This window comes from Schistocerca piceifrons, chromosome 7 (genome assembly GCF_021461385.2).
Source record: "Schistocerca piceifrons isolate TAMUIC-IGC-003096 chromosome 7, iqSchPice1.1, whole genome shotgun sequence".
In the NCBI taxonomy this organism is placed as follows: Eukaryota; Metazoa; Arthropoda; class Insecta; order Orthoptera; family Acrididae; genus Schistocerca; species Schistocerca piceifrons.
Window position 1 is genome coordinate 76,627,842 of NC_060144.1, and position 24,881 is coordinate 76,652,722.

Genomic DNA, 24,881 nt, shown 5'->3' on the forward strand with positions numbered 1-24,881 from the left:
TGCTTACAAAATCGCATCAAATTTATAAAGAACTTTTCACTTGGAGACCACTTTCGACATTGCACAACCTCTAGCCTGGACACATACACTGATTTGGTTGGGAAGGGAGTTGTAAAGTCACTGTGTCCCTTCCTGAGGCTCCCAAGTGTTTTAGTCAGTCTCTGATATACCAGACAATGGCAGTGGTACTGAGCTGACTTTCGAGCTAGTCCCAAACATATTCTATTGAACACAGATCTGGCCATGAGAGTATGTCAACAGCAAGCAGGCATTTCATAGAGAGATATACCGTTTGTGGATGAGCATTGTCCTGTTGAAACATAGCTTCATGATCAAGTCACTTAAAAGGTAGACACATGAGGTAGCAGGAGGTCATTGGCAAGGTGTTTTGCCAACAGAGTTCCTGCACTACCATCAATGATCTGAAGTTATTACCGATGGCTATCCATACCATGAGGTCAAGAGCACCACCACTGCACCTCTCCAGAACATTGTTAGAGTGTCACCCCTCTCCAGGTCGCCACCCTACCTGTCAACGATGGGTAGCTCAGAACAGTTGTTCATCGATGAAACATTGTGTGACATCACTAATCACCAGTCAATGCTTCCCTGTTGCAACACTCCCCCAAATACAGCCGCTTTGTTGTAGTGTTCATGACAGCCTACACTTCGTATGATAATATCCCAGCCCAACTACTGCTAGTCTCTGATCATGGCTGTGGGATGAAACAGAATGTTCCAGAGCAGCAATGCAAAGGGATTATGACATGTATGGTGCGTAATATGGCGGTCCTCCCCTGCAGTGGTCAAATGTAATTGACCTGAACCTTGACTAAGACTTTGCCTGCCTTTATGTTCCCATACAAACCAACATCTGCCCACTGTCACAGCTGAATTCCCCACAAATTTGGATATGCACAGTTCGACTAGGCGGCGATTTGGAGACCCACAATGAGGTCACATTCAAGCTGTGTCAGGTCCTGATAACGCTATCTCCCATGTGTACATGGTGTCTGTGTGTCCATCACAGTGATTAGTCCACATCTGACCCTGTTCCCGCACCTTAAATGGGCTATGTAATCTGGTGGCAACACTAAACAAGAACAACACAAGTGCCCTCTGGTGGTCATTCTACATGTCACAGAAAATTGCAACTTCAATCATTTACACACCCACCAAATGTTTTGCAGGTGCTTCACTTTCTTTGGCAGGCAATGTATTATTAACATTCTTTTGTTTGATGGCCCTACCTATTGAAATGCCATCACAGTCATTGGCACTCATTGTTTCCCCTGAGACGTTCAACTGTGATCCCATTCTGCATTCTGCCATGATGTGGTATGCACAATAGTAGAGATTGCTTAGCACTGTTTACTTCTGAACTCATTTGTGCAGCAAAATGGCTCCTGAATACTTATTTGTGTTTTAATGTTCCATACTCTTTATTCCAGAGTATTTTCAGACCTTCCACCAATCGCCATGACTAGTGGCAGGCACCAGTTTCAGTTACTTTCTCTAAGGCCACTTAGTCCTTCAAATGAATGCCATTCAAGAAGCTGTGTAATTCAACTATCTCATCTGTACTCTGTGGATTAGAACAAATGTGTGATTGATATAGTGTATCCAGCAAGATGGTTTTAGGTGTACATTACTTAAGACTTGTCTCTACTGTTCAGCAGACTATCACAGACAGTTGCCACCAAAAGTGATACAGTTTATTTTCATTATTTCGATCTACTACAAAAATCAGATGTGGAAATATCAAGAGTGTTTTGTATCAGAAATGAGGCAGATATGAGAACTACCTGTCATCTGGAGGACAGATGTAGGTAAGAAGTGTACAAAAAGCATATTTTATATTTACCCTTTCCCTCATCATATTTTGTCAGTACCAAAGGGAACCACCAATAATTCATCAAAAGTAAACTATACCCACCTTAACACTGTACCAAAAATAATGAATATGACCAGAAGAGGAGTACCAATTAATGCCACAATGCCCATAGTAGTAGAAAGAACAAAGATGAATGATAGTTTACTATAAATTGAGTTTCAGTTTATTAGCAATCACAAGATAATATCTTTCTGGCGTCCATATAAACACCAGGGTGCAAGAAAACAAACCAGACTAAAAATATTATTAATGCATGGAATGGCAACAAGCAGGAAACTTAAAAACGAGTAGTCATCCCTTGTTTTATGTATAATGCACATGGCAGTAATCAGTGGCATAGTGTGATACAACTGTATGGGAAAGAAGCTGATAAGGATTAAATTGGTGTAACTAGTTAGTTCTGTTCAATAGAAACATTTTAGTAAAATTGTCACATGGGGTAATACAGATTTTTCGTTCACTAGGAAGACACAGGTTGCTACATTTGATGTAGGCTGATGGTAACCTAATGAATGTGTAAGTTGCAGTGTACAGTATGATTAGTACCCAAACAGTACAGTGCAAGCACACAAATACTGAAGTTCAAAAGTCGTAGGAATTTTGTATAATAGGAGTGAAAACATTGTATCAGAGGTAAGAGAACAAGATACATGGATAAATGGGTAATTTTAGCAACAACATATGATACCAACACAAAGATAATTTACCCCAAATTGCAGTAGGTCCACACATAATATATAAAAACTAAATTATTGTTAAGTATGAAAATCCACAGTGGCACATAGAACTTGAAAATTTTGTAAGAAATGTAAAGTTGACTAATATCACAATCCTTGCAAGATTATTTCATTGAAAATTCATAAATAAGCAGTGTTTACATTAATTTTGCATAGAAGGGTAAAATATATTTGAAGCAAGAACCCATGCACTGGGAGTATAGAGAAAGAAATCATAGTCATCAATGATTCTACTGATTGAATGGTTGAGCCCATTCTACACAAAACAAATAAAGGACCAGATAAAACCTACACTTCAGAGGGAAGAAGGTAGAAGCAAAGGTATATCTAGAGTCTGACACATTATCCACACATTACAAAAGATTGCAATGCTCCTTAAAACACACAAGGTAGAAACTGAATTCCTTACAACTAATAAACGCAAAAACAATCTAATATGTAACAATGCATAAAATAGCAATTGGGGCATGTTCCATGATCTTCCAAGGACATCATGTATACGAAGCACATTAGAGCCAATACACAGGTCAGTAATAGCCACACACTTACTCAACATAGGACGCCCACCCAGAAACATAGAGCAAAATGTCAAAGCATTCCACTTCATAGTTTTCTATAACAATCACAATCTTAGTACTGGCTTTTCTCTTGTGTATTCTAAGAGACACTCTGTGAATATAGTTTCTTTACTGAGACATTGTTCTCTGAAATCATAACAGTAGTATGGCGATCTACTACCTGAAGCATAGTTCAAGTTTCTGCCAACAGTCGGTGCTGCAGTCACTGAGAAATCCAAGATGGAGATGTTGGGAAATTAAAAAACAGATGATAGTCGTGTGACTAGGGTCTCCCATCAGGTAGACAATTCGCCGGGTGCAAGTCTTTCGATTTGATGCCACTTGGGCGACTTGCGCGTTGATGGGGATAAAATGATAATGATTAGGACAACACAACACCCAGTCCATGTGTGGAGAAAATCTCTTACCCAGCCTGGAATCGAACCTGGGCCCTTAGGACTGATAGTCTGTCATGCTGGCCACTCCACTACTGGGGGCAGACTACATGATAGTGAAGGTGGGAAATTTAAAAAAAAGCCTAAGATGGCAGTGATGGTAGGAAATTTAAGAATCCAGAATGGCGCAACTGGGCAGTTCTGCTATGTACCCCCTCCAATTTATCCTAGCTTTCCAGATAATATCAGCACAGTGTTGAAATGAAACTTTCTACAACTGCATAGTATTTTAATTGTAATTAAAATAAAATTACAACATAGCACCAGAGCAGTTATCTTGGCTGTGCTCAAAAGTATATGAACGGTATATCAAATACTCTGCTGTGCCATCAGTAAAATTCATCTTACATTTATAAACTGCATGGAAACTATACAGCATCTGATATCAAATATGAGAATAAATATAAAACATACTTTCTAGATATGGTTAAAAACCAAAAGCCACACATGTAATGTCACTAACGAATTATGAATATGTAGTTGCTAATGATATGTTTTACTTTGAGTACTTTAAGCACAGTGCTTCATGCTCCTGCTATTTCTTCGTGCTAATAGATTGCAGCATTCATAGTGCTATTACTGTAATGTACATGATATAAGACATAACAGGCATTAAATTAATTATCTTCCTCATATAAATTGTTCTAGGATGCTTGCCATAAGTCTCAGTGTTCTTTCCGCATCTAAAATGTCACTAACACGAAGCAAACTATATTCACAACAGGTGTCCCAATGTTATTTTTTACATGAACATATTGGTCAAAGTGATGTCTGAAACATCACTGTAGAATCTCAAAGTGAATGCTTCAATGCTGCTTTCATGCCTAAATAGTTAAACAACACATGTGGCGACAAAATAACATGATAAACAGAAAGCTGACATTTCAGACTACAGCTAAATCAGACACTGTGGCAAAACTAGCCTGGCAAAGCTTATAAAAGCAGGAAACAAGTGGCTAAAGCATGACACTAAACAGACAAGCAAATGAACATGTACTAGTAGAATGAAATTAATTTCATTATTTGGCCTACACTTTGTGCAAGGTGTAATGCATGCTCTAATCAAGTTTTTCAACATCTGTATTGTTCTATGATCCTTGTCAAGTGATGCAATGGTATATTCGTTTCCAAACATATAAAAGATGTTTTCATTATAATCTGAGGAAATGTTATGGCCAGTTCGAAAAAGGAAAGGCATCAGCTGGGGTTTCACAAGTTTTTCTGCGATGTTTCACTTTAGGAAGCTCCTTAGATCAGTTTAGATTAGGTTAATACTTACTCTATCGATAACTTTGTAATGATGTGGAACATTTCAGTTTAACAAAAGATTTCTTTACATGCCATAATTCAAGTTTCTTTTCCTTTTTAATTGTAAAATTACTAATTATATCTAAAAATTCATCTATTGAGTAAAAGGAACTGTAATTCAGAAATTCTTTTCATTAGTTTTTAAATGTTGGTTGGCTCTCTGTAGACTTTTGATAACATGGTAAATACCACAGATTTTTGTGGCAGCGTAATTCACCCCTTTCTGTGCTAAATTTGATTTAATACAAAGCAGTGAAGACCAGCCTTTCTCCTAGTTTTGAAGCTATGGACACTGTTATTCCTTATGAACTGGGGGGGGGGGGGGGATATAGTGCAAATCTACTGTGAATATCCCTAGTTCCTCAAATAAATGTCTCCAAGATTATCTCGGTTGGGCTGATCTATTATTCTGTTTACACAGTTTTGTGCAACGTATATGTCTTTCCTTAATGATGAATTACCCCAAAATATGATACTATCCAAAAGTGCTGAATTAAAATAGACATAGTAAGCTAATTAACTTATATGTTTATTGTCAAAATTTGCAGTAACTGTAACAACATAAGTAGCTGAAATCAATGGTTTCAGCAGATCGCCAACATGATTCTTCCAATTCAATCTGCACACACCAAAAATTTGAAAAGTTCTGGTTCAGTTACAGACTCATGTTCAAACTCCATAGTGATTATTGTGTTGTGCCATTAACTGCACAGTATTGTATATACTCTGTTTTATGCAAATTTAATGGAATCTGAAAGACATTATTTACAATTTCTTTAGCTACCTAGTTAATTCTTGCTTGTTTGGTGTTATTACTATACTTGTAACAGCAGCAAAAGAACTAGCTTAGCATACTCGTGTATATACAGAGGCAAGTCATTAATAGATACTAAAAACAATAAGGGACCCAATATTGAACCTTGTGGAACCCACCCATGATACCTCCGCATTTTGAGGAATCTACTGATTTTGGTACATTATGTAAACTATTTATTTCAACCTTCTGTACTCTTCCAGTTAAATAAGAGTTAAACTATTTGTACACTGTCCAATTTATACCACAATACTTAGGCTTATATAAAAGAATTTGATGACTTACACAATCAAAAGCCATTCAGATGTCACAGAAAATCCCAACTGGTGATGTCTGGTTATTCATAGTATTTAATATTTAATCACTGAAGCATTTTCTGTTGAAAAGCTTTTACAAAAACCAAATTGGCATTTTGTTAGTACTTGGTTTTTACTGATATATGATGCTACTCTTGAATACATCACTTTTCAAGACATTTCGACGAAGCTATCAGAAGTGTGATTGGGCAGTAGCTATTGGCACCAACACTATTCACATTTTCATGCAATGGTTTAACAATGGCATATCTCAATCTATCAGTAAAGATGCCCTGTTTTAGTGTGCTATTATAGGTATATGCGACTGAGAATTCTACTTGTCTGTTGGGAGCAAGCTTTTAGTACTTTGTTGAAGATGTCATCAATCCAATGTGAGCTTTTACTTTCTTGTGAGTTTATTGTTTTCCTAGCTTCAAAAGCAGAGATGGATAGAATTTTAATTTTATCAAATTGCATAGGTACAATTATATTTCACTGTTTTCTTAGGGAAACTATTTTCATAAAAACAAACCCACAAGAAAAAAGTTACATTTTGAATTAGCATCAGGTCAATGCTCACTGCACTAAACTTAGCTACAAGGTAGGTTATTTAGACACCACTGAAGCAAAGCCATGAGTTTATCGAAAGTCTGTACATTCAGAGAATTCAGTGTAATGTTTATTATTAAGCTTATTACTGTAACACCTTCCTTTGCTATTTTTCTTAAATATATGTAGTCAAACAGCTAAAATGTAATATTTTTTCTAATTTTTAGTTAGAAGAGCGCATTCATTCATATCATACCTTCGGAATACGTACATACAGCTAATTCTAATATAAAAAAAGACAGGAGGCAAACACATTGACACAGATCTGCAGGAATAATTGGAGATGCGTTCAGATAAAAGGAATGGAAATAAAAAACGCAAAAGTGACTCAGTGGACCTTTCACATGCTTCGACAGCGTTCTAAAATAAAGAGAATAAAACAGTGATACATAGAAATAAGTATCCCCTTAGTTTATATACAGGACTACAAAAAGGTACGGCCAAACTTTCAGGAAACGTTCCTCACACACAAAGAAAGAAAATATGTTATGTGGACATGTGTGCGGAAACGCTTACTTTCCATGTTAGAGCTCATTTTATTACTTCTCTTCAAATCACATTAATCATGGAATGGAAACACACAGCAACAGAACGTACCAGCGTGACTTCAAACACTTTGTTACAGGAAATGTTTAAAATGTTCTCCGTTAGCGAGGATACATGCATCCACCCTCCATCGCATGGAATCTCTGATGCGCTGATGCAGCCCTGGAGAATGGCGTATTGTATCACAGCCGTCCACAATACGAGCACGAAGAGTCTGAACATTTGGTAACGGGATTGCGTAGACAAGAGCTTTCAAATGGCCCCATAAATGAAAGTCAAGAGGGATGAGGTTAGGAGAGCGTGGAGGCCATGGAATTGGTCCGCCTCTACCAATCCATCAGTCACCGAATCTGTTGTTGAGAAGCGTACGAACACTTCGACTGAAATGTGCAGGAGCTCCATCGTGCATGAATCACATGTTGTGTCGTACTTGTAAAGGCACATGTTCTAGCAGCACAGGTAGAGTATCCCGTATGAAATCATGATAACGTGCTCCATTGAGCGTACATACTGACGAAAATAAATGAGCTCTAACATGGAAATTAAGCGTTTCCGGACAAATGTCCACATAACATCTTTTCTTTATTTTTGTGTGAGCAATGTTTCCTGAAAGTTTGGCCCTACCTTTTTGTTACACCCTGTATAACAGAACAACAGTGTCAAATTGCATACAAAAGAAACTGCGTGCATGGTGTGTAACATTATAGCTCTGCTGACAAATATTAGATATTTTATTGTAAACGTAACGTATCTTTGTGACTATTTAGAAATATTTTTCAATAATGGGAATTAGTTACAGATATGTGTAGTACAGAAAATAAACAAAGAAAAATCGTGACCGGCAGCAGGGATGTTATTGTATTACAAACAAGACCATTCTTTTCACAGTTTCAGGCTTCTTCAATTACTTTACAGTGTATTCACTACCAAAAAGGCAGATTAAGGTTTAACGTCCAACTGACGACGGATCACTGGAGATGGATCACAATCTTGGATTGGGGAAGGATAGAGAAGTAAATCAGTCGTGGTCTTCCAAAGAAACCATCCTGAATCTTGCCTAGATTTATTTGGGAAAATAACGGAGTTTCTAAATCTGGTTAGCCAGACAGGATTTTGAATTATGATCTTCGTGAAAACGAATCCATTGCTGCAACACAGCGCCAAATCGTTCGATCATGGATTTGAGGTCAGGCTGTTAGTGTTTGGTCGACTGGATTATGAGAAAAATGATTTCCGTTTGCGCTCAGCTGTAATCAAGTTTTGCGCTACAAACTAATTAATGCCGACAGTTTTTTTCATTTAGTTGGCTGTATGCAGGTCTTCCGTGTTTGTTTTGCGTTTATTACTATCCCTCGGCATATTTTCAGCAAAATTGGAGTCTTAATTTATCGATCTCTAGCTACAATTGAGCTAATCCAGTCTAGCTGCTTTGGCCATGCCTGTTTTGCTAGTGTACAGTTCGTGAAATAGCAATGAACTTCCAGAACGAATTTTACCTCTGCTGTTGTATGTGCCCTCATACGAAACTTCCTGGCAGAGCAAAACTGTGGGGCTGAATCAGGACTCGAATGTGGCACGTTTGCAAAGGTCCCAGATACGTGTCCCCATTTAGCTCAAAGTTTTAATCTGTCAGGAAGTTTCATATCGGTTCACACTCCACCGCAGAATGGAAATTCACTCTCGAAACAATCCCGCAGGATGTAGCTAAGCCTCGTCTCCACAAAATCATATCTTTCTGGAGTGACAGTCCCAAAGGTGTGCAGGAAAGCCTCTCTGCAGTCTGGAAGGAAGGTGGTGAGGTACTGGCGCAAGTGAAGCTGTGAAGGTGGGCTGAGAGTCATGCTTGGATGGCTCAATCGGCACTTGTCGACAAAACGCAAAGTTCGATTCTAAAAAATATGGCACACCGGTTTAATCTGTCAGAAAGTGTGAACAGTTCCAAATATGAATAAAAAGCATTAGTGAACTCAGACGTTACTTACACATTAAACAGACTGCGTGTCACTAATTGAATCTGAAGCAAGCACACTATGGAAATTAGTGCCGCACCCTTACCAGAGTAGGGCTCCACGCAGCAGGGGTAATACTCCTCGTTGCGCGTGGCGGGCACGGCCAGGATGTCCCACTCGACGGACAGGTAGAACTCACTCAGGTCGATGCCCACGCTCACCAGGTTGCTGCCCGACACTTGGTCCATGTGCTTCAAGTCCACCTGCAAGCACCAGTTCCTTCACTCACTCCCACATCTCACTGGTCTCTGGAACTTCTAAGGAATTAGGTGTATCGGAGACTACAATACTGTATAAGGCCGTGTATCGGATACTAAAACAGATTTGGTCGTGTAGCGGATATTGAAATACTGCTGTGTACTCTCAAACCTCGTCAGAGACAACCCATATTTGAAGAAACACACATCACACTATTATCTTTGATATTCATTCTTACGCAATTTTACAATTTTCAATTTGTTTTCTCGTGTATTGATAAAAGAAAGAAAGTCTTCTGGTGTATAGTGTGCGTATAGTAATTACAACCATTTTTTCGACCATATACATACCTAATGATAAAACCATGGGAAGGTATTTCATTATGACTAATAATGGATTCACTTCGACACTGACCATGTGTTGTGAGAAAGTACAAAGATTTCGGCACTTTGGTCCCTTACAAATTCACACCCACAACCACCCCCCCCCCCCCCACACACACACACACACGCATACACACACACGCACAAAGTACAAAAAGTCAACTAAACTATTAAGGAATATAAATTGATATATAATATGATGAAACACTTTACATCGAAATTTACATATTTTAACAAGTTACTACCTTTCGATAATTTAAATTCTGTGAAAAACTTATATGACAGAGTAAACACAATACATCTCAGAGTTTGTTAAAACTGGAGAGTTGGGATAAAATTCAAATATTATTTAAGTAAATTGGATCTGAAATATAAATTCTAAAACGTGTTTAAATTAGACAAATACTCGTAGTAACGTAGTATTTGGATTTTTGTAACACTGAAATAATATTTAGAAATTGAAAAGCAATGTTCAGAAAAAAGACAGCATTAAATTGTAGTTTTGTCTTTACGAGTATCCAAAACTATCAAGTTCTTCGAACTCTTGAGAATAGGAAAATTAAATTATATTTAAATACAATATTATTATTTCGAATGATTGGAGGTATTACGTTAAAATTACCAACATGTGTTTAATATTTATGTTTGTCAGCGATCTGCATAAAGATGTTCATATGAAAAAAACTGTGCTGACAATGGAGAGCTGCATCATGTTTTGTATGGGAAAATGGAGAAAATAATTGCTTGTCAGTTGCGCGATTAGGAAGACGTGTTTTCTAATATCTACACATGTTAATGTATTGCGCAGTGTTAGCGCCCCTCTTTAAGATGTTTGATACAAAACTGGAACAAGAACCAACAAATAAACCGTGAATATTACAGAAACTAATGTGACTTTTCCCCATTTTTTTAAAAATTAAGCTGCAACTACGAACCTGAATGTACTAGTTACGCAGTTTCGACTTCTAACAGATCGCAAAGAGCGACGCTAAGTGTACTGTGTTCGCTCATTTTCTTGGCGAAAAAGGAGTGCTATCTAGTACTGAACTCACGTCAGCTGTGACGACACGAGCCCTCTCCATCACAGAGCTACGAGAGGTCACAACTGTCAGTACTTGGCCAGCAAGGGGAAGAGAGCTGGTGGCATAAAGTTCTCGATCAGACTTTGCGCCAGTGACCTAGATTAAATTTCAAACCTGTCCGAAAGTTAGGGTATGCTGCACTTGATGGCGATACGTGCGTCGAATGGGGATATTACGCACGGCGGTTCCCTTTGTGTTATTCGAAAGGAGTAAGTTTTGTGCCGGGGAAGGGATTCACATTCTTCCTTCTATCATCATGTTACTCAAACTTGACATCGCACTATGAACGCACACGTAATACGATCACGTAGACTGAAGCGTTACGCTGAAGACACAATTATCACACGCCGTGTGCAAAGAGACCATTGTGTGTAGAAGTACAGAATCCTTTGCCATTGGTGGCTGAAGAGCCCATCAGATGGCCAACAACGCCTAACAAATCTTTCATTTATGTACGAGACAAAGTTGTTTGTTAATGTTTCTCTAACAACAAGTTGCTAAGCTCAATTTAGAGTTTATAAATGGATACAGTTTTACATGGTATTGTGCCTCAGCAGAAGGCAAACAATTCGGAAAAGGCCGTTAGTGTTTCAATAAATCTGGAGAACCGTCACTAGGACTGGTGACTTTTATTAAATATCATGGAGACTGTGACTCGTTGGAAGCTCTTCAGAAAGTGTAGTCCATTCACGAAGAAGTTAGGTCACAAAATCCTCGTTCGATCTTTACTTGGCTATTGTTCCTCAGGCTGGACTGACAGAAGAAATAGGGAAGATATGAAGGAGAGCAGCGCGTTTCGTGACGTGTTCTCTTAGCAAGCGCGAAAACGTCACGGACACACTCATGCAACTGCAGTGGCAGACGTTACAGCAGAGATGTTGTACATCATGGTGACGCTCAGTGTTAGAACTATGGGGACGAGTGTTCCGACATAATGAATCCTGCCACATACGTCTCACAAAAAGACCACGAATGAGGAATCAGACGAATTCGAGGGCACACCGCGCAAGGCTGTATTTAACATTTACGGAGCCTATGCTCAACCTCGCGTTATAACGCGCGAAAATAGCGATTTGCTGCAAATTTCTAACTAAATCGCTGTAACACAACATTTAAGATTTATTATTTAATTGTATTAAATGTTAATGTAGAATATAGAGTGATTATAACTAAAGCCAAACTTTCAAAACGCTGTAGAAATAACACCACTAGTCAGAATGACGTCAAATTGCAAACGGAATATTATTGGAGAAGGGAGAAAACTTATGGCAGAAGGAAAAAAATATTGGGAAACTGATCAATAGATGGCGCCGTATGTGTCAGAATACGTAAATGAAAACACCTGTCATGCGCACGACCCATTGAATTTGGTATAAACACGCCGGGTGCACGGTTTTTCCTCCTTTCGCATCTGCGACGTTCGCCATTACTGTCTCAATGCAGCATCGCTCTGTGCTTGTAAATCTGTATTACAAGAATGATGACTGTGCTCACATCACTCTGCAGAAGTTCCGTACACTGAATGGTTTGAAAAAAGGCGTTGGTCTGATGACTGCCTTGGGTCTGGAGAAAAATATTCCGAAATACGAAAAGACGGTTTCTTTTTGTGTGCAACCTGGTAGAGGGAGGAAAAGAATTGATACATCAGTGGAAGCAGTGGTCACATGAGGAGACGAGTGGTGGTGTGCAAACGTGTAATGCACGGAGAATTGCCCGAACATTGGGCATACCCGTGAACACGGCGCGTAAAATTCTACGAGACATCCTTCTTTGCTATCTATTCAAAATTACCCATATGCACGACTTGCTTCCTGTTGACCTGCCAGCAAAAGTGACCTTTGCTTTAGAATTCCTTGCTCGCGTGGAAGTGGATAATGACTGGCAGTCGAAGATTTTGTGGACAAATGAAGCACACTTCCATCTGACAGTATATGTCAATACACAGAATTGCCGAATACGGGCAATGGAAAATCCACACGCAAATCAACCAGTACCACTCCATCCTGAAATGGTCTCTGTGTGGTGTGGGTTTACGGCATCAGTTATCATAGGGCCATATTTTTTCGAAGAGACGGGTGTTTCTGGTCCTGCTACCTGTACCGTCACTGGTAAGTGTCTTTTGCGTAACCAAGTCATTCCAGCTCTCCAGTAGTGTGGATGTGATCATTTTTATGCAAGGTGGCGCACATCCGCGCATTTCAAATCCAGTTAAGCAGCTGCTGAAGCACCATTTCGGAAGTGCTAGAGTTATCAGCCGCCTTTTCCCTACAGCCTGGCTGTCCCGATCACCTGATCTTAATCCATGTGACTTCTGGGTGTGGGGCTATCTGAAAGATGTTGAGTTCAGTTTTCCGACTGCAAACTTAACTGCATTGAAGGCACGCATTGCGCAACACATTCTGAACGTGATCCCGGAAACACTTCGATCAGTTGTGGAACATGCTGTTCCTCAACTTGTTGCGGAAAACGGTGGGCAGCATATTGAACATGTTTTGTGCCAATCACACGGAAATCAATAATCCGATTTGATTTTGATTGATGCTTTTTATGCGGTTTTTGGCCTCAGGACAATTAAAAATCGATTTTTCCCATCTGATGTTATATGACCTTACCGTGGTGGATTGGCTTTCGTAACTAACAGTATCACACCTATGGACCGATTGCACACCGAGTAGTGAGCCGTGTGTACTTCCATCTTTCCACGGCTCGTTTCCTGAGCGTCGTGTGGAGCCAATATCTTTGGTAATCGACAGTGTTTGGGCGCGACCGGGTTCTAGCATCTCGTTGCTGTCTTTTATTGCCTCGCTTCTATTTCGTTTCTCCGCGGTTGTTCAGAGTTGGTCTTTTACGAAGCTCTTTCGTTTGAACTCCCGCCCGTAGTGTACCCACTATCGATTGCGAGTTCTGTCTTCGGTGTACTTAGAAACCGTAGGTTGGTAAAACGACCGACTCACGTGTTTACTGCAGCAGACTCTTTGGCCTGTGCTATTTATAGGCGAGCGGGGTCACGCTGGAGGAGGTTGTGGCGCAGTGGCCTTCGTGTGTGACATGGTGACGTCGACATCCTGCCTTCCACGTACAGATGTTGTTATCGAACCCGCACTTCTATCCGTGGAGGAACGCCGGCCTGGTTGGGCCCCTCTGTCCGCTCATCACTGGTTGTCCGCGGGAGGCGGATGGCAGTCTAATCATCGCCTGCGTCGACGAAGGCAAACAAACAGTAAACATCATGGGGCGGTGGAGCCACCGTTCGGCGAGGGTTTGAGTCCGGGAGCAGTTCGGCTGGGTCGGTGTCTGCCGGGACGACTGGGAACGGCTCAGAATTGTGCACAGCAGTCCCGGACAAACGACGAAGTGCGCCGAGGGAAAGGAGAAAAGAAGTTAAGTGTGACTGTTTCAAGTTGATCGTCCTTTCGGATTGAGTTCATCCAGTCGTCTTTCCCGCCTTGTGGCCACCGCTGTGGCAATCCTCTGTTCTGTTCACTGGTGCAATTCTGACAGTGCAGATTCCTCCAAGCATCGTTGCTAACCGGTCTATTGGTGTATTTTGGTAGTTATTTGTGTACGTTTGCACTTCTATGTTTTGGTAGTTCATCCTCCCGCCCTGTGGTTGCAGAAGTTCGGGTGAGGAGTTAATTCCTTTTCTCCCAAGATCTAGTGCTGTATTATTAAGGTTAATTCTAGTTCAGTCTAGTGTTCTGTTAATCCCTGAGTATATGTGTCCGCCATACTATTTGTGCCGTATTTATTCTAAGTTAGTTGCACTGACAGTAGTTGGGGGTTCGAGTCCTGTCACGGAGCTGATAAGGGGTCACATTGGTTTCAGATTCTCAGTTGGAGGGTGTTGCCATAGAGGTTTGTTAACATTGACATGTCAGCGTCGTCTAGCGCTACCGGGACCTAAAGAAGAACATTGTGTTCATTTGGGAATGTTGTTACACGTTCTTGTTTTCATTTCGATACCTGTATTTGTGAAGGCAACCGCATGAAGTAAGATCTGTTCTAAAGCTATGCTGGATCTTGCGCTCTTGGGATTTTTTGTTTTGTTTCTATCCCGATTATTTAGGTGTCACGAATATGGAACTGTGTTATTAATGTTTGCCTTGAACAGCGAATACGCGGCTAGTTTGGTACGTGTGTAGTGGCATGGCGTCCTCGTGAAGGCGTGCCCGCTAGATTGCTATTGCGTCTCCTTAAAGTGAAATTTCCACCTCACTAAAACCCCCTTGTTAAAAGGGAGGAAGAAAAAAAAAAGCTTTAGAAATACCTTCTATTTACATTAACTATCTTACTTGTCGCTTAAGTAAATATCTGCTCATTGATTAAGCTAATCAGAGCACCTATCCTAAAAGCAACTAGCGCACTTCTGTTATGGTGGCCCTCGTGCCTATTTTGGTCCGAAAGATTGTATAAACGGGCTTACATGGCCCGTATCGAACTTCTGATGTTTTTTGAGCGATTGTGGATTATTAAAATTGATTATAGTGCAAACGTTTGTATTTTACCAACCGTGTTTATAAGTTATTTATGTGATTGGCTGGAATGTAATACGGAAGTTTTAGGACCATAGGTTGCCCAGGTAGAAATTTTGAAGCCATGCTGTGTTGTGAATTCATGTATTTATGTTTTATATTGCAATGAGAATATAAATGTGGTAAACCTACGCTTTGTGATTAATAATTAAAGATTTAAGAGCGTGTTCACTTAGCGCTTACTTATGTGTTGTGTTATTATTTTAAAAAATTATAATAGGCGTTTTAGTTTCTTAAATTAATGCCTTTCCAATTTTGGGCAATTGTAAGCATCGAAGCGGGATTTACGTAGTTGGTGTTATGTATTGTATGTTATGTATAAATTATTTGTGTTAAATCACGTCTGATATGTCAATTCCTTGGCCCCGTCCACACCTTGGTCGTAGTCTTTTAATATTAAATGATCAGACCACCGTTCCAAGTAGTACAGTTTGTTTAACGTCAAACGTGCACCTTAGGCATTTTTGTATGATTCATTCGTTATTTGTAGTCGACCACTATTAAATTATGATGCTTATAGCGCCATCTATTCCCACATTTTGTAACTATTTATTTTCTTCTGCCATACTTGTTCCCCCTTCTCCGATAATATTCCATTGCAATTTGACGTCATTCTGACCAGTGGCGTTATTTCTACAGCGGTTTGAAAGTTTAACTTTAATTATAATCACCCTGTATATTATTTAAGAATTAATGAGATTAAAAACGAAAGGAACTGAACTCAGTACTGTGTTCAAAACGATTTATTACCAGTGGTGTGAACAATTACATTTTAAAAAAAGAACAAGAACGTGAGATTTACGTCTATGCAAACACATGCATTTCACTCTTAAAAATAATGAAGTCACTAAGTATCAGCTGATTAATTTGCACTCAGTTTTGAGGAAAACTATTTCTTCAGTCTTCTCAGTGTTTATGGCACTATGTTTCATAAGCCACGTGTAACCACAATAGTATAATTTAACAAGTACACTCAGTAATTATCTTAATTCTGTCAGCAAAATGTTTTAAGAAATAGTTAGTATTAAATAAGTAATAAATTGAAACAGCACTCTTTTCGTTGAAGTTTTACTGCACTTCATCAAGAAAAAGTTTAGAACAGGTTTGACATTATGTGTAAATTTTGTCGGAAATCGATTGGTTCTCCTGCTTTCAAATACTAGATTAATACATTCTAGGTAATTTGTTGTCCTTATTGTGAAATACCTATAACGTAACGTTGACACGATGTTAACTTTTTAAATACAGACAATTATAAGTAATATGGAAAATCAAATTTTTGTTGTCCATGGAAGTTGATAGACAACAAGCGGCAACTGGAAGTGGATGACTGTTTTACCCATGTACGTAGACGTGGACATAGAAGTCCTAATTGTTACGAATAGGCCTTGAACGAACCGGCGAGGGAATCAACTGCCTCGATCGAACGAAATCTAGGCCAACAGGTACCAGTAAGCGAGTGATGGATGATCCCTCTGATCATAGCACGGTTATCGCACTGTCCCCGATGCCTGGTACCGGTAGTGTTGTGGGGGCGCCGCGGGTTATTAGGGGCAGCTTGCTCGTTGCCTGACAAAGCTGTTCCCACAGGAGCCGTAAAACATGCCTGCCAGGCCATCAGCGGCCCGCCAGTGGATCGATGCCGCATACCGCACACGTGTACTCCACCAGCGTGCCGCCACAAACCTGAACCCACGTGTACAAGTACTACTTTTACTCCACCGCTGGTTAACTCTTTTTCGCAGTAGCCAAGAATAATTACAAGCGGTGCACACTATGAAAATGAAGAACTTTGAGAAATCCCAATTTTAAATAGCGTGCAGAAAGTACAAAACCAACGTAGGCTATTGGATGTAAAACGTTTAAAAACATAAATGCGAAGGAAAGACGAAGAACAAAAAATGAGACATCTTTGAAGGATTTTCGTGTGGAATACTGACAAAAATTAGGCTAATCCAGAAGTATACAACAGAATCGGAACATAGCCATAGCTTAATATGTTGCTGATAATGGAGAATTGTTTTTTTTGAATACAGAAGATTCAAGTAACGGCATTTAATGATGTTTAAATATTGCCGTATGTCTACGCGGATAAATAAATAAATGTAAATGTCGTGTGACTAGGACCTCCCGTCGGGTAGACAGTTCGCTGGCTGCAAGTCTTTCAAATTGACGCCACTTCGGCGACCAACTCGTCGATGGGGATGAAACGATCATGATCAGGACAACATAGCACCCAGTCCCTGAGCGGAGAAAATCTCCGACCCAGCCGGGAATCGAACCCGGACCCTTAGGATAGACATTCTGTCGCGCTGACCACTCAGCTACCGAGGGCGGACTCTATAAGGTTAATCCACTATGAAAAAAGATATACGAGCTCTATCTCACTACAAAGAAAGTGAATGGAACATCGCAGTGATGCTTGTATTCGTAATGGCCATACTGGCGTGTTACCCGGCGTGATAGTATGGGGTGCCATTGGTTAAACGCCTCGGCCACCTCTTGTTCGCACTAACGGCAATTTGAACAGTGGACGTTACATTTCAGATGTGTTACGACCCGTGGCTATACCCTTCATTCGATCCCTGCGAAACTACATTGCAGCAGTATAATGCACGACCGTATGTTACAGGTCCTGTACGGGCCTTTCTGGATACAGAAAATGTTCGACTGCTGCCCTAGCCAGCATATTCTCCAGATCTCTCACCAATTGAAAACGTCTGGTCAATGGAGGCTGAGCAACTGGCTCGTCACAATACGCCAGTCACTACTCTTGATGAACTGTGGTATCGTGTTGAAGCTGTATGGGCAGTTGTACTTGTACACGCCATCCAAGCTCTGTTTGACTCAATGTCCAGGCGTATCAAGGCCGTTATTACGGCCAGAGGTGGTTGTTCTGGGTACTGATTTCTCAGGATCTATGCACCCAAACTGCGTGAAAACGTAATCACATGTCTGTTCTAGTACAATATATTTCTCCAATGAATACCCGTTTATCATCTGCATTTCTTCTTGGCCAGTAGTGTATTAGCGTTACGTAGGAAACCGATTCCTGTCATCACCGAAGGATCGTTCTGTTGCAGAACTTGGCACCTAAACTGAAGCAGGACGGCTGAGATAATGCACGGATGAGACAATGCGGCCACGCGGCGTTGCAGGCGTGTGACGTGGTAAGGAAAGTACAGTGTCCGAGAAATGCGAAAAACTTCGAGGGCTTGTAGAGGGTGCAGTGCTGCTGCCTCTGTGGATGACGATTTTTTTCTCCTGCAATCTTCTATTCACGGGTTCCTACTGTCGATTTGTTCCTCGAGACAGCCTCTACAACACCTCGATATTCGTCGCAACATTTTTGGGACACCCGGTATAAGAAGGGCAGATGAACAGCGAATAACCCAGCGACTACGCCGTCCACAAATGGGCAAATCCACTGACATAACAGAGGACAGATTCTTATGGCCCAGTGCCTGGTGATGAGATAAGGGAAACGGTGAAGCTGGTTGGCTACTCCGGTGCTACAATCGTGAGCATTCAAGTAAAACGGTTGAAAGTCGGTGAAACTACGAGTACTCGACAAGTTGCTGTATGTCCGAGCCTCATTCAAGAGCGTGGAGATTGGAGGCTTGCCAGACGACGATCTGTGGTGAATCTGACGACAGAGGACGATGCTTGTGCATGCTCAAGTGTTCAGCACACATTACTGGACGTGAGGCTCCACTGCAGATGACATCCACGTCTTTTCATATTGACCCAACGACATAATCAAAACGCACTGTACACAGGTTCCACGAGGTTGGACCGTGAGTCAATGAAAAAGTGTCGCCAAGTCGGAGGGATAAGGTTTGCTGTGAATGACGCTTCCTAAGTCGATGGTCTTGTCCGGATACACTGTCATCCAGGCGAATGCTTCTCGAAACATGCATCACATCATGGACTCACGCTCTTGGAAGCTCTTTTACGCTATGCGAAATGCTCACTTGAGCTTACATGGGGCCTGTGGCAAAATCTTAAGCACCATGACAGCTGGAGGCTACGTAACTATTATTGCTGATCGTCTATATGTCCTCAAGCTTCATTTCTTCCCCAAAGGGCGACCGCATCTTTCAGCAGGATAACTGTCTGTGACACAAGGCCAAAATCGTACTACAGCGCTTTGAGGAGGATGGTACTAACTCACTGTGTAGTCTTCCCCACCAAACTGGCCCGATCTGAAGGCGATGGAACACAGTTGGGTCGTTATCGGGTGCCAGTTCCGCGTCCACAAACCAGTGATCTGTAATTTACGGGAATTCTGAGACTCCTGCTTAGACTTCTGATGCTACTTGCCTCCGTAAACCTACCGAGGACTTGTTCAGACCGTGCGACGCAGAATCGACACTGCACTGCGTTTCAGACTTGAACCAGGTCGCTTTTAAACTAGTGGTCTTATTGTCTTGGCCTATCACTGTAAATACGTACTACAATCGTGCAAAAAATACGCGAAACCGTTGACTCGTTAGGTGTATGCTTCCCTGGTGAGTCTGGGAGCAGCGAGCTCGAGGGTCTACCCGTACTGGGCCCAGCTGTTCTCGTCGCTTCTAGGAGTGGAGCAGAAGGCAGGCAGCCGCGGGCAACCACTCCGTTCCTTTCGGAGCGAGTGCCCGCCGTCAATATTTCATGGCGCAGCCTCGGGGGCCACAGCCGCAGACGCCACGCCAAGCGCCGCGCAGGGCTTCCAGATCTCTGGAGAACACCGCCCGCCAGCCTCCCGTTTCCATTACGCGAATCACTGTGCGCTCAACTATTCCATCTCCTCTCCATTCAGGAATATCCATGTTACGACACGTATCGACTTTTCCCTAAGTCTTCCTGCGATGGTTCTTCGTAGGTGAGTGGTTAGCACGTCTGATTGCCGTTCATTGGACCCAGGTTGAACACCCTGTCAGGAGGTGTCGAACAGGGGCCAATCAGCGTATTTTGGGATTTGTTGCGAGGCGCCTTTGTGGTTCTCCACTCTTAATGACCACTAGTGTCTTCATCCTGCAGATCGTGTCCCTAAGTTCAAAATGGTTCAAATGGCTCTGAACACTATGGGACTTCTGAGGTCATCAGTTCTCTAGAACTTAGAACTACTTAAACCTAACTAACCTATGGACATCACATACATTCATGCCCGAGGCAGGATTAGAACCTGCAACCTAGCGGTCACGCTGTTCCAGACTGTAGCGCATAGAACCGCTCGGCCACACCGGCCGGCCCCTAAGTTCAGCAATGAACATGCAATCAGATTCTTTTTCTCTGTTATAGGCATTACCTTGCATTTTAACCGTTTTCGAGGACAACTGCCGTTCATGAAATTTTCTGCAAGTCCTTGTGTGTTCATTTACGATACTTCCCTGTGGTGAACAGCATCGTCGGAAAACAATTTCGTTGTGACGCATCGATCAGAAAAATCGTTTAGGTATATTGAGAACATTAAATATCTCCAGAATTAAATTTTCACTCCGCAGCGAAGTGTGTGCTGATATGAAACCGCCGGCCGAGGTGCCCGAGCGGTTCTAGGCGCTACAGTCTGGAACCGCGCGACCGCTACGGTCGCAGGTTCGAATCCTGCCTCGGGCATGGATGTGTGTGATGTCCTTAGGTTAGTTAGGTTTAAGTAGTTCTAAGTTCTAGGGGACTGATGACCTCAGATGTTAAGTCCCATAGTGCTCAGAGCCATTTGAACCATTTTTGATATGAAACTTTCTGGAAGATCAAAACTGTGTGACGGACCGCGACTCGAACTCGGGATGTTGGCACTTTCGGGCAAGTGCTCTGCCGACTGAGGTACCAAGCAAGGCTCACGATCTGTCATCGCAGCTTTACATTAGCCATCCCCCAGTCTGTGGATAACCCATGTCTTCGTAATAGCCTTCCTTCCAGAAGTGGTATTCTTGCGAATTACGTAGGAGAGCTGTAAAGATTGGAAGGTAAGAGATGAGGTACTGCCGGGAGCAAAGCGTCGTAAGTCGTGCTTGGGTAACTCATTCGGTAGAGCACTTGACTGTGAAAGGCAAAGTTCCCGAGTTCGAGTCTCTGCGGCACACAGTTTCAGTCTACCAGGAAGTTTCCAGATTAGCTATCCTATTACTTCTCCTTGCGGTACACCCTAAGTTGCTTTCGTTGTGAAAATCTTAAATACTTGATGCTCCGCTGCTTTAAGATATTTATTAAAGGACATTTAAACACCAAGAGCTCCACTAGAAATGTTTATATGCCACAACCGGTTTTCGGGTTCATAACCCATCATCAGTGGCATCTGATATACTGTATGCAGGCTACAGAGATTTCTGAAAAATGACAAATTTATATATAGTAGCAAAAATATAGATCTACTTACATCTACGCACATCTACTGTATAACAGTGACATGTGTGTTAGTCAATACAACAGGATATGAAATCTGTCGTATCATTTTGTATATAGGTTGTCATGTATGTTACTATTGTCAGATCTTAGGCAGTGACAATCCTTGATCTTGTTCGATATAACTGTCATACAGCGTAATCATGGAACTAATAGGTCATAGAATCTACATTACCTGTCTCTTCTGATTTCTAAGATCACATCTGTGTACATCTGTGACATGCATTCATATACACTGAAGAGCCAAATAAACAGATACACCTGCCTAATATCGTGTAGGGACCCGCGAGCACGCTGAAGTGCCACAGCACGACGTGGCATGGACTCGACCAATGTCTGAAGCAGTGCTGGAGGGAACTGACACCATGAATCCTGCAGGGATGTCCGTAATCCATAGGAGTACGAGAGGGTGGAGATCTCTTCTGAACAGCACGTTGCAAGGCATCTCAGATGTCTTCAAAAACGTTCATGTCAGTGGAGTTTGGTGGCCAGCGAAAGAGTTTAAACTCAGAAGATCGTTTCTGGAGCCACTCTGTAGCAACTCTGGACGTGTAGTGTGTCGCATTTTTCTGCTGGAATTGCCCAAGTCCGTCGGAATGCACAATGGATATGAATGGATGCAGGTGATCAGACAGGATGCTTACGTCAGTCAGACTCGTATCTAGACGTATGGGGGGTCCCACATCACTCCAACTGCACACGCCCCACACCATTACAGAAGCTCCACCAGCTTGAACAGTCCCCTGCAGACATGCAGGGTCCATGGATTCATGAGGAGGTCTCCATACCCGTACACGTCCGTCCGCTCGATACAACTTGAAACGAGACTCGTCCGACCAAGCAACATGTTTCCAGTCATCAACAAGCCAGTGTTAGTGATGACGGGCCCAGGCGAGGCGTAAAGCTTTATGTTGTGCAGTCATCAAGGATACACGAGTCGGCCTTTGGCTCTGAAAGCCTATATCGATGATGTTTCGTTGAATGGTTCGCACGCTGGTATTTGTTGACGGCCCAGTACTGAAATCTGCAGCAGTCTGCGGAAGTGTTGCACTTCTGTCACGTTGAACGATTCTCTTCAGTCGTCGTTGGTCCCGTTCTTGCAGGCTTTTTTCAGGCCGCAGTGATGTCGGAGATTTGATGTTTTTCCGGATTCCTGATATTCACGGCACACTCTTGAAATGGTCGTACGTGTAAATCCCCACTTCATCACCACCTCGGAGGTGCTGTGTCCCATCGCTTGTGCGTCAACTATAACAGCAGGTTGAAACTCACTTAAATCTTGATAGCAGCAGTAACCGATCTAACAACTGCGCCAGACACTTGTTGTCTTACATAGTCGTTGGCGACCGCGGAGCCGTATCCTGCCTGTTTACGTATCTCTGTATTTCAATACGCGTCCCTATAACAGTTTCTTTGGCGCTTCCGTGTATGTGAATAACAGCCTTCCGACAATTAGTACATGAAGGTAGAATATTTAAAAAGCCATAAAACTGCAAAATAAACTTGAACATTCGCCGTCCTTTTCAACGTATTCCCTTCGTCTCGTGAAATGTTGTTTGAGACATTCCTGCGTCGCCACAGATAATCATTTCAATGTATAACACTCTGCACAGCTTATGAACCCTAACACTTCATAGCATCATCTACTGGAGACCGCCGCACAGACTTGCCTCTTACCAAACAGAACTTACAGGGGAAATTGAAAGTATGTAAAGAAGTCCTGGACGACTGGTGTCAACTTTGTTTTACTCACTGGAAGCCCTATATATTTCCGTCCAAGAATCATTGGTCCCATTTTCTGATATTGCAGCTCTAAATTCCAGATCCTTACATCTCTCTTTTCTCAACGGATAGAAATAGAAATGGTAATCAGCACCCTCTTTGTCTGGCATCAGTTTTTGTTTCAGATTACTCCTATTAATTTCATTTTATCTATAGTATTTCTTTAGTGTTTCACGAATTATTTATGCTAATTTTGCTTTGACAAATTTTCTAACACTCTTATTTATTGTTTCTCTGGCTACACAATCAAATGCTTAATAGTAATGAGTAAATGATACTACTCTAGGTTTCGTGTTTAAAAACTTGTAACTCGTAGAATCTTCTCTTTCGAAAAAAACTTGTAACTTGGAGAATCTTCTTTTTCGAAAACAACCTGATTGGTTGTCGGAAGTTTCTACAGTTCTGGTCAAGACAATTTTTCATAATTTTATATGTCACTGAGAGAAGTGACACTCCGTTTTAATAATTTATGTACTTTTTGACTCTATTTTTATGTGATGTGTGGATTAATACTGTTTTCTGATTTTCTGTCTTCTTTGTGCTTCCCAGATTTCTTAGTAGCTATTATTATATTGTTATTAATAAAACTTCCCGGCTATGTAGGCTCCTCACTGCAGAAGATATGGTAGTATACCAGTATAACTTCCTACATGTACAAAACATTGGTAGCTGTGTAATGGTTTAAAATTGCAATTCTGTATGAGAGGTGGAATGGCCACTGCGGTGCATAAACGTTGTTCGTGTTTAGTTTTGTTACTACGCCTGGTACAAAATAAGGGATGTGAACAGTATAAGGCTTTGAGTGATCACTGTGAAGGACGCAAGATGTTGCGTGCTCATGTGAGACAGTGTTATCAGCACATGACACACTTTGCGAAGGGCCTGATTGTGGGTCTCCATTAGGGCAGCTGGTCGAATTGGGCATTACACAGATTTATAGTGTGCTTGGATTTGACCTGAAACCGAACTACATGGGAACGTGAAGACTGGCGCACTCGCTGTCAAAGTTCTGGTCGACCACCTCTGACCACTGCAGTGGAGGTTCGCAGTATTGTGCACCGACCACGTCGTTACCTCTTCACACGTTCACACGTTCATCAGGGAACAAGTAAGGGAGCACCTGAAACATTCTGTGCTTTCCTGTACCGTCGTTCGGACTTTAGTACAGCCACACTAGAAAATTACCGTACCATGTGTAGGTTGCCGATAACGGCACATCACAAACGGCTGCATTTGCAGTGACGCTTTGACCAGGAAGCATACACTGGTAATGAATGGCGTTGCAGTGTGTTGAG

At 41.6% G+C, this 24,881-nt stretch overlaps 1 protein-coding gene across 1 annotated transcript in view; it reads right to left on the reverse strand.

Moving 5' to 3' along the window:
* Positions 1-24,881, reverse strand: part of LOC124804792 (acetylcholine receptor subunit beta-like 2) — a 308,830-nt gene that overhangs the window by 187,823 nt on the left and 96,126 nt on the right. Inside the window, exon 6 of the mRNA XM_047265120.1 lies at positions 9,272-9,428. Within this exon, the coding sequence (XP_047121076.1) occupies positions 9,272-9,428 (157 nt within the window). The remainder of the gene's footprint in view (positions 1-9,271; positions 9,429-24,881) is intronic.